At 44.5% G+C, this 16,220-nt stretch overlaps 1 protein-coding gene across 1 annotated transcript in view; it reads left to right on the top strand.

Moving 5' to 3' along the window:
- The first annotated feature begins 597 nt into the window (after positions 1–597).
- LOC308324477 (heparan sulfate glucosamine 3-O-sulfotransferase 6-like) overlaps positions 598–16,220 on the top strand; it is a 39,300-nt gene continuing 23,677 nt past the window's right edge. Inside the window, exons 1-2 of the mRNA XM_080776521.1 lie at positions 598–1,484; positions 4,475–4,794. Coding sequence (XP_080632647.1) covers positions 1,044–1,484; positions 4,475–4,794 — 761 coding nt within the window. The 5' untranslated portion in view covers positions 598–1,043. The remainder of the gene's footprint in view (positions 1,485–4,474; positions 4,795–16,220) is intronic.

The following is a 16,220-nucleotide window of genomic DNA, read 5'->3' as shown; positions in this document are numbered from 1 at the left end:
TAAATTCTGACAGTTTTCTGAAATAATATGTTTTCTATATCAGTGGTGCTCAATATTTCATGTCAAGAACCCCAAAAAATATTCTGTAATTGGCCTCCGACCCCCATCTGAAAATATGTTGTTCCATATTTTCAGACCAGAAGCAAAGATTTGAGTTAAAAATATATATATATATATTCCAAATTTGTGCCACATTTTCACGATTTTTCAAAAATAGTAGAGTGGCGTGCTACGAGCTTGTAGATCTAAACAAATCTATAATACATCGACCTTAAACAAATCTATAATGGGAAGGCCATGGAATGAATTCTAGGAGTCATTTTACCCTCGGAAATTAATTATTTAACAATATATACCTACTGTATTCTTTCCATATAGCCACTTAGCCATGAGTTTGCCCAAAGAGCTTAAAGAGGGAAGGGTGGGGTGGGGACTATAGTAAAACAGGGCGTAGGAGAGTGAGAGAGAGAGAGAGAGAGAGAGAGAGAGAGAGAGAGAGAGAGAGAGAGAGAGAGAGAGAGAGAGAGAGAGAGAGAGAGGGGGGATAAATCTTGAATGAGAGATTACACTAGTCTCTACCAGCCAGCAGACAGTCGTTGCATGTTTAACAGCTTACAGCTGACTGACTGACGTCCATAACTTTAACTGTATAGGCTAAATAATGAGCACATATCTCAGGGAGTGAACGTATATAGGCTACATTTGCCCTCTATAGTTCTCATCCTCTCTCTCATCTTGGACTTGCACACTGTGGAAAACTATATCAGACAGGCAGCCTACTACGATGAAGACGTTTTGACACTATACATCTTTTTTTTTCCCCTGCATGGCTGCACATGTATAACGTCTCTCTATACTCCGAGGAGAAAGCAACGCGCAACGCAACAGGTTTTCAGAACAACAAGATCAAGGATTATTATTATCATTATTATTGTTAAAGCAGCATTTTTGAGGAACAAGGGGGGGAGACCTCCAGGCAGCATGGTTGTCCGGTGTGGCGGTGTTGTTGTTGACCAGCAGCAGCAGCAGGATCAGATCCACTCATGGGATGTAGTGGCGGAGGGTTCCTGTTCCACTCCTTGCTGTTCTTCTTCCAGCAGTCTCGCGTCGTGTCCGTGCTGTGCACCATGCTCCTCGTGGTCACCTACTGCCTCTACTGCCTCACCGGGCTGTGCGACTCCGCGCCGCGGACCTTGATCTACATCAACAGCAACAACAACCACCACCAGCAGCAGCTTGTCCGGCTAGACGACATCATCACCACCACCCGATACTATGACGACGGATCCGTGCCGGTGGAGGACGGCGGTAGAAACGACAATAACAACAACCGACGCGTGTTGTTTGACGAACTGTTGGTGCGAGCGCCGCCGTCGCCTCGTCTCCTCCGAGCGGCGCACAGAAAGGGGAACCAGACGGACGCGATCGTTACGCACACCGCCGGAGACACTGGTGGTGGTGGTGGTGCGCTCTCCTCCACGCAGGTGCGGTGCTATATGGGGGGGGAAGTATCTATAGACTCACACATAGCATGTTGTGTAAAACATAGAATGCATAAAAGCTTTTTTGTTACAAGTTTATCCTACAAAAGTCCGGATTTCAAAATTGACTGCCTGTACAAAAGTATTGGTAAGGAAAGGAAAGGTAGCCTACTATGTTTACCCTGCAGGGTGACTGGACTAAGCTCAAGAACTTGTTTACAGCCAGGCCCTGCTCATAGAACATTTCATGGTAGTGGTTCAATGCCTTGTCCAAGGGCACTTCAGCGGTGGTAATTTTAACGTGCCGGTCCGGGGATACGAACTTTCCTATATCAAGACCGCTCCGCAAACCGTTCGGCCACCGCTGCCTCAGGTGCAGTGCTATATGGGGGGGGAAGTATCTAGACTCACACATCGCATGTTGTGTAAAACATAGAATGCATAAAAGCTTTTTTGTTACAAGTTTATCCTACAAAAGTCCGGATTTCAAAATTGACTGCCTGTGCAAAAGTATTGGTATCAAAAATATGAAGCCTATGGGCTACCAAAACTCCAAAAGTAGAAAGGTTGCTTTATGCATGAATGTCCTTTCAAATGTATTAAAACACCTTTTTGGAATAAAAATAATAACTTCTAGTCACTAGAAGCTCACAATGCTTCACACCCCGACGCATTGAGCTTGTAGATCGGCTATTTTCAAATGGCCAAAATGTATAGGGCTGAAGTGGGTAGCCTAATAATAATCCAAATCTACAAAGTATTAACTATTAGTAACTAACGTTTTCAAATAATGTTAGTGGAGTAAAAGTACAATTTGTCTCCACCAGGCCGAAGGCATGGGGAGAGAGTATGTTTTGCACTCCGTCCGGCTTTCCGTGTGTCTGTGTGTGTCCGTCCATCCTTCCGTCTGTGAACAGCTAATCTCCGGCACCGTTAACCCGGGCGATGCCAAATTTTGCACACACACTCCCTGGATGCCAACGATGAACCTCCCGAACGGCCTGTTATAGCACCACCAGGAGGCCACTTTGTGCAAAACAAGTTTTTGGACAATACACCTACAGATTTTGTCCAAACATCACGCAAATTGGTACTGAGTCTCACTAGAGCCATTCAACGAAACGGGTCTTTCAGATTTCTCAGACTCCATCCTGATTGGCTAAGATTGGCTTTCAAAGTTCGCAGGAGTGCTCAGTTTCAAAGAAAATGCTGCAAATCATGAACACATTGTGTGATTTCCGTGAAATTGTGCACGCATAATCCCACTAGGCAGAGAAAAAAAATGCCACATGAACATTTTCAACTCAGCCTCATGGTGGCGCTATAGCTGGCCGAAAAGTGTTTTTATCTCTAACTGCACGAATCTCTGGATAACTTGCCACCTCCCTAGAGGCCAAGGAAAAATCTTTGCCTGGAATTTTTCACATCTGCTGTTTATAGCGCCACCAGGAGGCCGACATATGTAAAACACATTTTCTAATATTACTACTATATAGCCTACTATACTATTTTATCCAAATTTCACGCAAATCAGTACACATGCTCGTCATAGTCATGTGATCAAGACGGGTTTGTTTGATTTCTCATAATCCACCCTCATTGGCTATGATTGGCTTCTAAACTTTTCAGGAGTAGCCCGCTTTGTACCCGTTTTGTACAAATCGCCACTACTACTCAACGCAGCGGTGGTGAAACTGCATGCATATTCCCACTATTCTTTGGAAGAAATGCCACTTGACAGTTTTCAAATCAGCCTCATGGTGGCGCTACAACAGGTCAAGCCGCGTCACACACACACACACACACACACACACACACACACACACACACACACACACACACACACACACACACACGTTTATATTGCTCCTAAACATTTTGCCAAACATCACACACACTCACACACACACACACACACACACACACACACACACACACACACGTCACACACACACACACACACACACACACTCCTATCCAACTGGTGGAGACCTGTGCCCAGAAGGACACTTTTTCTAGTTTCTTCTCAGATGTGCATCCATCCATCCATCCATCCATCCATCCATCCATCCAGCAACCGTGTATCTGGAGACGGGTCGCAGTAGAAGTAAAAGTTGGCCTAGTGAAAATTGGAAATACTTCCGTAAAGTAAAAGTACCTCAGAAGTAGCCTACAGTAGTAAATTGAAAAGTAGGAATTAAAAAGGAAATCCAACAGCACATCCATCATTTTAAATAAATGAAGGACATGGTATACTCACATTTCCACCTTTTCATTGGCACACACCAAACGTAAACGTTTACGCATTTCGACTATGAGCCTTCGTCAGTTCCCTGAAAAATGATGGACTTATATTTTAATTCCTATACTTTTTGATGTATAGGCTACTGGAGTTTGGATCTATAGAGCGTCGCAGTCCCGCCCCCTACCAGGGCCCAGGAAATGATTCTCCGTTCATTTTCCTCATAGACTTTTCAAAAAGTATTTATTTAAAGACCTTTTAAGCCTCGTACAAAGCCAACTCTTGTCGTGACAGATCATGACAACAAACACAATTTTTGGGCCAAAGAAAATCAGCAGGTTTTGTTTGGTCCAAAATATTGTGTTTATTGTCATGATTTGTCACGACTCCAGTTGGCTTTGTCTGCGGCGTAACCGTCTTTAATTAAATACTTTTTGAAATGTCTATGGGGAAAAATGCATTGGGAATTATTTCCTGGCGTCGTCATGACAGGGGGCGCTCTATAACAGCATTACATTCTGCAACACGAGCACTTTTTACGTTCAGTACTTTAGGTACATTTATATGCCGATACTTTTGTCCTCAAGTATACATTTTCAATTCCGTATAACTTTCACTCGTAACGAAGTAGTTCTACATTGCCGTATTGGTGCTTTCACTTAAGTAAAACGACTGAGTATACTTTTCCCACCTCTGTGACACAGGTCTGTGACGATGCACTCATAGTCACTTTACACCTCTCTGCACACAGGTGGACGATGCAGCGGCCCGTGGTGCCGGACATCACACCGTGGACCCCCTGCAGCAGCAGAGAGGGGGTCCTCCTAGGGGACGTCACACCGTGGACCCCCTGCAGCAGCAGGGAGGGGGTCCTCCTAGCAGCAGCAGCAGCATGCCCGTGGCCAACACGTATGGCACCAAGAAGTTCCCCCAGGCCATCATCATCGGCGTGAAGAAAGGAGGCACGCGCGCGCTGCTGGAGTTCCTGCGCATCCACCCGGACGTCCGGGCCGTGGGCGCCGAGCCGCACTTCTTCGACCGCTTCTACGACAAAGGACTGGAGTGGTACAGGTACTTACAAACAGCTGCTTTGATATAGGATTGGAGTGGTACGGGTACTTACAAACAGCTGATATAGGATTGGAGTGGTACAGGTACTTTACAAACAGCTGATATAGGACTGGAGTGGTACAGGTACTTACAAACAGCTGATATGATATAGGATTGGAGAGGTACGGGTACTTACAAACAGCTGATATAGGACTGGAGTGGTACAGGTACTTACAAACAGCTGATATACGTAGGACTGGAGTGGTACAGGTACTTACAAACAGCTGATATAGTATTGGAGTGGTACAGGTACTTACAAACAGCTGATATAGTATTGGAGTGGTACAGGTACTTACAAACAGCTGATATGATATAGGATTAGAGAGGTACGGGTACTTACAAACAGCTGATATAGGACTGGAGAGGTACGGGTTCTTACAAACAGCTGATATAGGATTGGAGTGGTACAGGTACTTACAAACAGTGGTGCAGAAGCCGTTCCACTATATAATCAGGCCTATATTGGTTATTTTGTTGTTTATTGTATTATTCAGTTCTTATGCTAGTATGCGCCTATTGCTTTTAGGCACTAGGGGCACCGCACACCTCACTCAGGTTGCCTGTATAAGTGTATAAGGTATAATGCACCTGGCAGAGAGAGAGAGAGAGAGAGAGAGAGAGAGAGAGAACTGAGAGGCCAGTGTCATTAACACATTTTGAGGGGCGCCAGTCAGCTATAGTGTAGATTTTTGTCTTACACAAACATTTCATTCCCAATGACACTGAACGGTGAACTTACGTCATATGTAGACAAGCAAATCGGCACAAATATAAAATTCCCATTCCCATTCGTCTCATGGCTTATTGCTTTATTCTATAGAGCGTCGCAGTCCCGCCCGCTCGAGAGACCCGGAAAATAATTCCCCGTTCATTTTCCTCATAGACTTTTCAGAAAGTATTTATTTAAAGACGTTTACGCCGCGGACAAAGTGTCATGAAAGGAGGTGGGACTGCGACGCTCTATACTCGGCCACCATAATATGGTGTCCATATTATTCCACAATATTTTTGTGGAATGCCCTGACATCATCCATTAAAAGGATGAGTATCACTGGCTTTCAAATCTGTCCTGTGCATGGCAGAAAACCCACAAGTGGAGTTGGATGTTAAATCCCATTGAAATGACAGATCACACGCTGCCACTGTTTTCCACAATGGAAACAAGTCCCCTGAGACTTAGTTGTTTGCCTTGTCCTTTTAGCCTAAATGTTGTACTGTATACTTACTGTATAATACTGTTTTCACTATTTTCAAAACACGATGCTTTGTGAGCTTGTAGATCAGCTATTTTATGTGCTGCAGCGGTCAATCTATCAATCAAACAAAAATCCAATGTGTTGCGTCCCGGGAAAAAATAAATGCTGATCTACAAGCTCTCAATGCGTCGCAGCGCGACGCGTTGTGAGCTTGTAGATCTGCTTGTAAGCTTGTAGATCTGCTATTTTTTTTTTCAATCTTACGGGATTTCAGCCCCTGCCCCCCTCTAACACTCTCTCCACATCCCTGGGAGGGAGGGATGGGTGGAGGGATGGATGGATGGATGGATGGATGGATGGATGGAAGGATGGAGGGAGGGAGGGAGGGAGGAAGGCAGGGGAGGGATGGATGGATTGATGGATGGATGGATGGATGGATGGATGGATGGATGGATGAAGGATGGAGGGAGGGAGGGATGGAAGGAGGGAGGGACGAAGGCAGGGAGGGAGGGATGGAAGAATGGATGCAGCCACTCACCTGTGGAGACCTGCTGCTGATGACTGCTGTCAATATGATCCATGCATGGCTGATAATGTATTCACATGTCCTCCGACCAACCAGTGTGGTTTTTGGCAGCACATTTCTGTTTTAGTTTTAGTCGTAGTCTTTGGACTGAAACGTCATTTTGTCTTAGTGTTTGTCTAGTTTCAGTCGACTTTAATGTCATACGATTTTAGTCGACTAAATCTACAGTTGAAAATAGCCGATCTACAAGCTCACAGCTTGTAGATCGGCTATTTTCAGCATGCAACCAAGTGTAAAATGTAACTTATACTGGATCTCTTGTCCACTAGTCCCTTTCCTAACATTTTAGTCTAGTTTGTATTTGTCGACGAAATTGTCAGTATATTTAGTCTTATATAGTTTTAGTCATCGTAGCTTAGTTTTCATTTAGTTTCCATTTTGTCAGTGAAAAAAGGTAGTTGACGAGCATTTTTCATCTTAGTTTAAGTCGACGTGTATACAATACAGTATATTGAAAATTAAGTTCACTCTTGGGTTTTATTGTCCTAAACATGATGACTTGTTAGTGAAGATGTCTCACGTTTGCGTTTCCTTGAGTTAGATGATTATGAAATCTTTAGATATGTTTTTTGTTGAAGGCGTTTTTGTGGCAGATTTGATTTATCAAGCTTGGGAGAGAAGACGGAACACTGTACAATTTAATGTATTATTATGAATATACTGTAAACATGCTTTAAAAAGTAATCAAGTGTAAAAAAATATATATATTTCTTGTTGTGTTGGGCACTTTGGGCTCCATTTTCCGTCACCGCTAAACCCCTTATCCCTAAACTTCTTTGCCTTTTTTTTTTTTACTATTTTGAAAAACATTTTTTAATAGTTCAACTAGCCAATCTACATTGGCATGTTGTGAGCCTGTAGACTGGCCATTTTAACTATTCAAAAATGTTTAGTAAAATAGTAAAAAAAAAAAAAGAAAAAAGGCAAAGAAGTTTAGGCATAGGGGGTTTAGCGGTGACGAAAATGGAGCCCTATTTGTGTGCAGCACACGGAAATAAAATAATCAGTCTATCAACCAATCAATCAATAAATAAATCAATCAATCATCCAGCCAATATGGCCCTGCATGTACGTACGCTCTCACGTAGAATGCAGAAGCTCCGACGGTCTCCAGGGAGCTGTTTTGTCATCATGGCATTCGTTCATTTTAAAACACCATTTATACACTTCAAAAGTGACACCCACTATTAACATTCCATAGCCTGGCTGCGACGCGGCAGCGTGTTGAGATGTGTGCAGTGACGAGCAAACGAGATGCAGCCCTGCTATAATATGCGTGTTATTATCGCTGTGCTGTTATAGTGTATAGTATCATCATCATCATCATAACCTTTTTTTGACCCATTTTGGGGCGGGAACCCCTTTTGGTGGTTTTAAACATTATGTTATAATTTAGCTATTGAAAAATAGCCGATCTACAAGCTCACAACGCGTCGCAGCGCGACGCATTGCAAGCTCGTAGATCGGCTATTTTCAGCATGCAACCAAGTGTAAAATGACTTATACTGGATCTCTTGTCCACTATAGTCCCTTCCTAACGTTCTAGTCTAGTTTTTATTTGTTGACGAAATTGTCAATATATTTAGTCTTATAGTTTTAGTCACCATGGCTTAGTTTTCATGTCGTTTCCATTTAGTTTTCCTCAGTCGACGGACATTTTTCGTCTCAGTTTCAGTCGACGAAATCAACACTGCATACCGTACTTTGGCATGCCCATATACTGTATAATCATACAGTATCATATGGCGGTTCTGGAGAGAACCACATAATCGGAAACGACTCGACGGTGCATTCCTTCGTGTGTTCTTGCCCCGATGCGCTGCATGCCCTGCAGTTTGAAGTGGGTTGGTCCCATTATGCGGTATAATATATGCACATGACCGTTATGTGGGGTAATTATTATTATTGGGCATAGCAGCCAGTCGGTTCTTGTCTGTGGCTCTCTGGACAACCATAATATAACCATAATATGCCTATATATGGGCGTATGTATGGGGTTTCGTTTATGGTTATGTGTGAGTCACAGTGTCCAGTGGCCAAGCGGTCCCCTGTGCGCCCTCCCTCCCATTAGTCAATTTTAAAGGGCCACTTCACCCCTTTTGCAACCAGATCTCATTTTAATGATGTTTGGGAGACAAGAAACACACTTTCCTGGGGGTTCTTATGTGGGTAATATGTGTTTTTAGATATTTCAGTATTTCAAAATGTCCATGGGCTCCCTGATGTCATGGACACTGTCACTGGGCTCACTTACTTCCTGGACTACATGTTGTCTCAGTAAGACAGTCCTCCCCCTATCCACAAAGAGGAGCAGTGCACCAAAGCATTATGGGACTTGTAGTCCATGAAGGAAGTGAGCCCAGTGTCCATGACACTGCATGGAGCCCGCATGGACACCTTGAAATACTGAAATATCAAAAATTACCCACATAAAAACCCCCAGGAAAGTGTTTTTCTTGTCTCCCAAACATCATTCAAATAAGATCTGGTTGCAAAAGGGGTGAAGCGGCCCTTTAATAGAGGATTTTGAAAAATCTTGCAAATGTGCGGGGGAGAAAAAAAAGTGGAATAGTTTTGAAAAATGTCAACGGGCACAAATCTCAAGTCTCTTATGTGGCCACACAGAATGGTTTCGTGTGTGTGTGTGTGTGTGTGTGTGTGTGTGTGTGTGTGTGTGTGTGTGTGTGTGGCGGGGGGCGGGGGGTGTGCCAGCCAAACACACACCAATTTAGGGGTCCTTGACATGTAATTGTGTGAGAACCACTGGCAACACACGTTATTACTTTTGACAAAATGATGGTGGTTTTACGTTTCCCATGGAGGATGGTTGGGGGGGGGGGGGGTTGGGGGGCACATTACATCTCCACTACTGCTGCCTGCCATGTCGATAGCAGTTGATCTGAAGTGACCCGGCTGGGAGCAGAGCTATATAATTTGGGGTGCAGTTAAGGCCCCTTAAAGAGGGTGTATATATACGCCGGGACCGGGCTGGTGCTCCTCCTGATCACGTCCAGATGTTTCTCTGCATCCTCATCATGAGGCTCCTGGGACGAGGTCCCAGAGAGACTGAAGGACTGAGAGAATTTGCTTGTCAGAGGATATAGCGCAGCGCAGTGCCGTCTCCACAGGGGGGGGCATTGCAGATGTTGTGCCCCTCCAGTCCAGATTGGCCAACCCTATACCCTACCAATATTTTAATGTTTTACAAATGTTAATGTCTATAAGTTCTTCATGATTATTGTAAATATATACGTTCCAAATTAATTTGAATAGTTAATTGAAATACAAGGTTAATATATGCATGCAGAAGACATATTTGTATTTCTTTGTTTGTTGTTGTAGCCTTTTCAAGCATCACATGGTTAATAGGCTACTATTTGTTATACATAGGGGGGGTTTGAAAAAGTAAGTGCCCCCTTTGGAAAAAAGGGGGCACCCCCCCCTGCTGATTTGTGCCTGGAGACGGCACTGCGTTGTGTGGATCCGGCAAGGCCTTCCATCACACCTCAGTGGTGGAAAGTAACTAAGTACTGTGCTTAGAGTACAATTTTGATGTACTTTTACTTTACTGGCCGCATTTCCGATTTTCTATACTTTAACTTCAACTCCATCACGTCTCGCAGAAGAGGCGAATATTGTAGTACTTTTTCTCCTCTGCAGGTATTTGAAACCTTGAGTTACTAGTAGTTACTTTGTAGATTTGGATTATTATTACAAAGCATTTGAAAGCGTCGATAATAGGTGACCATACATAGTCCAGTTTTAGGTGACAAGAGACTCACCGCTCACATCTCCCTGTTTTTACTAAAACTGCAACATGACGTCACTGAGCCGCGGTGGTAAGAGACTCACCACTCACCCCAAACACATCTCTGTTTTTACTAAAACTACAACATGACGTCACTGAAGCCGCGGTGGTAAGAGACTCACCGCTCACCCCAACACATCTCTCTGTTTTTACTAAAACGACAACATGACGTCACTGAAGCCGCGGTGGTAAGTGACTCAGCTCTCACCCCAAACACATCTCTCTGTTTTTACTAAAACTACAACATGACGTCACTGAAGCCGCGGTGGTAAGGGACTCACCGCTCACCCAAACACATCTCTCTGTTTTTACTAAAACTACAACATGACGTCACTGAAGCCGCGGTGGTAAGGGACTCACCGCTCACCCAAACACATCTCTCTGTTTTTACTAAAACTACAACATGACGTCACTGAAGCCGCGGTGGTAAGTGACTCAGCTCTCAACATCTCTCTGTTTTTACTAACCACCGAAAAGGTGCGTATATAGCAATTATCACCTAAAACTGGAGTATTATATTATTATAATACATTATAATAAATTATTATAAATGATAATATTATATTGCGGGACGGCATGATATGAGGGGGAGGTTATTTATCATATAGCAGAATAAGAAGGGATCGAGAGCAGAGCGAAGCGTGAAAACGCTCAGTTGTAATTGAATCTATCTTTTAAGCAACTCAGTTTCGACTGGGAACGGCCGAGACACATGGAAACACTTTTGCCGACAATTTTAGCACGCTGCCTTCTATAGGTCTGCTCTGTCTCTCTGACATTCTCTCTTCTCTCTCTCTCTCTCTCTCTCTCTCTCTCTCTCTCTCTCTCTCTCTCTCTCTCTCTCTCTCTCTCTCTCTCTCTCTCTCTCTCTCGTTCTCCCTTCCATATATCCTCACACCTCTTCCTTCGTGTTCCTCGTACTCCTCTGCGTGTCTTTAGAGTATGCTTTCAAGGAGTGTTTATGTGGAAACGCCACTGGCACACACATCGTCTCCAGCAGGCTGCTCTCTGTGTGCGTGCGTGCATGCGTGTGTGTGTGTGCACGCGCACGCTACATGTGTTCTTTTAATTGCCCCCCCCCCCCCCTCCCCCCCTCCTCAGTCTGGTGCTGTAGTGTTGTTCGTTAGCAACGTTAGCGCTGTAGCAGCAGCAGCAGCAGCAGGGTCGGCCCTAGACCATGCACATGTGGCCAGATGTTGCCTATACTGTAAATGGTGATAGTGCACTTACTGTATGTACATGTAGCAGTGCCCTTATCCAGAGCACTGTACAATCAGACCGTATCATTGCGAACGCAGTGAGCACTTACTATGAGACCTAGCAGATCATGTCTGTCTGTGTGTGTGTCCCCCCTTTGTGCCCATATATGGAGCTGAGTGATTTGTGAATCACTCAGCTCCATATATGGGCACAAAAGGGGCCAGGTCCACATATACAGTAACAGCTGGACAGACACACAGACAGACAGACAGACAGACAGACATGCACACACACGAGCTGCGTTCGCTTCACGCGTTTGCGCGTCTTACTTGTATATGTGTGACTGACTCGCAAACGATACAGAGACATCTCCATGACAATATAACGCAGAGAGAGCTTGTTTATATTTGGACCACAACGCTTATATGGACCGATTTTAAGATCACCCCATGTTATTCTCCATAGAGAGAAATTGCTTCCATGAGTGAATCAGGGGAATGGAGGGAACGAGGAAGTGACGTCAGGACTTCGGCGCTCTGTTCTTCTATATAGGAAGTGATTGATGTGCACTTCATGCACATTGATTGATTGATTGATTGATTGATTGATTGTTTGTTTGATTGATTGATTGATTGATTCCCAAGTGGCTGCTTTTTGAGCCGCTCTCCTATGCCCAGCTTTGTGAGTATAGCCAATGTGTGAGTAGCCAAACGGCCAATCACCCCATAGCGGTGATTTGATTGGCTGAGGGCTCAAAAACTGGAGGACAGAAAAGTGAGGACGCCAAAAGGTGATTGGCCCGGAATGTGATGATGTATGATGATAAGAACTCCCCTCACTTCGCACAAGTGTGATTTATTTATTTATTGATTGATTGATTGATTGATTGAATAGTCAAAAAACAGGTGTGAGCTATACGTAAAACATGTATAGGCTAAAATGACACATAAAAGTCCTGCATGGGGACTTGTTTCCATTGTGGTCCCATCATATGATGTATTCAATTCATCAAGCCCTTGCTTGCTTGAGCCAACAATGTCAGATGTGGCCACATGTGACCAACGCCACATGCAGACATGATGTCATCATCGTCATCAACCCAGAAGGACATGATGCCATCAGCCAGAGGGGGGGAAGATGACACCTTTTTTTTAATACGAACGAGAGAAAATAAGATAAAATGTCTGTCTGTCTGTCTGTCTGTCTGTCTGTCTGTCTGTCTGTGTCTTGTCTTGTCTTGTCTTGTCTTGTCTTGTCTTGTCTTGTCTGTCTGTCTGTCTGTCTGTCTGTCTGTCTGTCTGTCTGTCTGTCTGTCTGTCTGTCTGCCTGCCTGCCTGCCTGCCTGTCTGTCTGTCTGTGTCTTGTCTTGTCTTGTCTTGTCTTGTCTTGTCTTGTCTGTCTGTCTGTCTGTCTGTCTGTTCTTGTTTTGTCTTGTCTGTTCTTGTCTTGTCTTGTCTTGTCTTGTCTTGTCTTGTCTGTCTGTCTGAGGTGTGAAAACACGCCGCGTCGCGCCCTGTGTTATTGTTGTTGTGTCCTTGGAGGCTCGCCAGGCCCGGGGAAGCATGACAACGGGAGGATTAAGAAAACAATAGCGGGGCGTTGGGGGGTGTGGGGGGCGTTGACGCGACGAGGTATTCTTCTCAGGTGTTTCCGCAACCGGGCACCTGACAGAGCTGAGGTCATCGGAAAGACGACTCCCCTCCTGGGCAGAGCGGTGACGTCAGTCAGACCTATAGCCTGTGTGTGCTGTCACTGTCACTGAATACAATGGGATATCACAACAAAACCCCATCGCAGGGGGATCTGTTTTGCATCCGCCGTTCGCATGTGACCCCCGCGTATAGCAGCGATGTGTGTGTGTGTGTGTGTGTGTGTGTGTGTGTGTGTGTGTGTGTGTGTGTGTGTGTGTGTGTGTGTGGGAGGGGGGAGTGTATAAAGTAACTACCGGTAAGTACACGGTTAAAGTACTGTACCTAAGTACAATGTGGCTGTATTGTGTACTTTACTGGACAATTTTCCAATACTTCTACTCCACTACATCTCAGTTTACTCCACTAATACATTACAACTTTAGCTATACTAGTAGTGACTTCATGAAAGGTGCATGCTATACAAATGTATTTTAATTTTTTTTGGTCATTTCTTTAATCAATATTTGTCACTTTTCGGAAAACTTAGGTGACTATTTAGAAGCAATAGTCTGGACAGGAACCCTTCTTGGTGTTGTTTCAAGCATTTTGAATAGCGATACATATTCTTTCAGAGCGAACGTTTTACTCAAATCTTTGCTTCTTCTGAGGGGTCCCTGGAACAACATATTTTCAGATGGACGTCGGCGGCCAATTACCTATATTTATGGGGGTCCTTGACCTGAAAATGTTTGAGAACCACTGACATAGAAACATGGGTTTTCTTCAGAAAACTTTTAGGATTCAGAAGACATTTTTGTAGAATCGTCCTCGGGTCTAAATGGGTTAATTAGCTTTTGAATTCCGAACGTTTATACTTGCAATAGAGTACTTTAACACTGCAGTACAAGTAGAAAACATGATGTGAGTATTAGAGTACTATTTTGCAGCACTGGATGAATATGGATACCGACCTGGGTTCACAACACTGTCACATCTGGACGCACACGCATACACACGCACATGTGAGCGCACACGCACGCACACACACACACACACACACACACACGCACACACACACACACACACACACACACACACACACACACACACACGCACATGTGAGTCTCAATGTGACGTGGTGTGTGACAGGATGGATCTAAGGTCTGTCTATCCGGTCTGGGTGAAGTACAGTATATACTGTAGGTTTGGTCTCCGAGCTCTCTCGGTTCAAGAGCGGAGCACATCTCAAACGTGTATACATAATATCACTGTCACTGTCGGGATGAATCTCAATATGTATAAGCCTTTTTCAGCCAGTGTTGTTTTTGGCAGCAAATTTCTATTTTAGTTTGAGTCATTCAGGGGGCTGTATTTTGCGTGTCTTATAAGTACCAGGTCTTATTATACTTAACCCATTCTGACCTGAGATCAGATTCATACGAGGTTTCCACTGGACACACACTGGTCTGATTAACCTATTCTGACCTGAGATCAGATTCTAAAAATGTCAGTCGTTCTTCGATTTTTCAAAAATAGCAGACCTACAAGCTCGTAGCGCGCCACTCGGTGGCGCGCTATGAGCTTGTAGATCTGCTGTTTTTCAATAGCTAAAGCATAACATGATGCTAAACCCCAAAATGGGTTCCCGTTCAGAATGGGTTAACGTAAGACCTGGAGGTGTGATCAATGGCCATTTGGCTATTCTGAGTGGCCAAAGAACATTGACCACGCCTCCAGGTCTTAAGTTAAGTAATAAGACCTGGCACTTGAGACACGCAAAATACAGCCCTCTTGAATAGTTTTCATTTAGTTTTAGTCACCTGGAATGTTTTACTGTTAGTCTAGTTTTAGTCGACTAAACATCATGCGGTTTTAGTCGACTAAATCTACGGTTGATTTAGTCGACTAAAATGTATTTTGGCGGTATTTATTTTGTGATAGGTCGAAAATATATCGTATCCGGGGCGGTTGTTCTGTTTTTCCGGCCCCCGACACTTACGCCGATAGCTTCTCTGCCTTATAAGGTTGTGACCTGCAGGCTTTCCTCTTCGCCCATGAGTATAAGCCAGGGACCGAGGCTATATAGGCACTGGGTGGCACCAGCTATAGGTGAAAGAATTGGTTCCAAATGGTAAATGGTGCATTTATATAGTGCCTTTATCCAAGGCGCTTATAACATAGATTGTGCATTACATTCACCCATTCACACACACACACACACACACACACACATTCATACACCGATTGCGGCGGAAGCCATGCAAGGTATACCAACCAGCACATCGGGAGCAATTTGGGATTCAGTGTCTTTGACCAAGGACACATCCACATGTAGACAGGAGGAGGAGCCGGGATTCGAACCGCCGACCCATGGATCATTATACCTCTTGAGCCACAGTCACCCCAAAAATCATGGGATTTTTTTTCATGTCCATATCGCCCATGCAGCCCTCCCTGAGGGCGTTCAGACAGGCAGGCGCGGCTGTCCCTCCCTCCCTCCCTCCCTCCTTCTCCCTCCCTCTCTCCCTCCCGTGTCTGCTCTTGGTAAACCCATTGTCTTCTGTAACAAAACGCACATCTCTGTTTTTTTTTAAATCGCTTTCATCTCAGTCTTTCCGAGGCAGATCGAGCCACCGGTCCGGTTTTCATTTCTGCCTCTTCTCATTCCTTCCATGTCAATCCCATCTGCCTAGTCTCCACCCCCCCTCCCCCCCCCACACCCCTCTCTCTCTCTCTCTCTCTCTCTCCCTCTCTCTCTCTCTCTCTCGTTTTTGCATTTGCATCATACAAGCGAGACCGTTATTGGAATGGGTTTGGGGGGAGAGAGGGAAAAAAAAAAAAAGCCGCAAATAGCCGCGTTCACAATCTTACCCCTTTCCGAACATTTTAATGGTTTTCTGTGTTGTTTTATGGCTTCAAGGGGGGATTTTCTCGGGTGATGGGTTTCACATGGAGGAGGACTTGAG

The sequence above is a fragment of the Protomyctophum bolini genome, assembly GCF_963924005.1.
Source record: "Protomyctophum bolini genome assembly, chromosome: 11".
In the NCBI taxonomy this organism is placed as follows: domain Eukaryota; kingdom Metazoa; phylum Chordata; class Actinopteri; order Myctophiformes; family Myctophidae; genus Protomyctophum; species Protomyctophum bolini.
The sequence above is the reverse complement of the archived record's forward strand: the minus strand, read 5'-3'. Positions and strand labels throughout refer to the sequence as shown.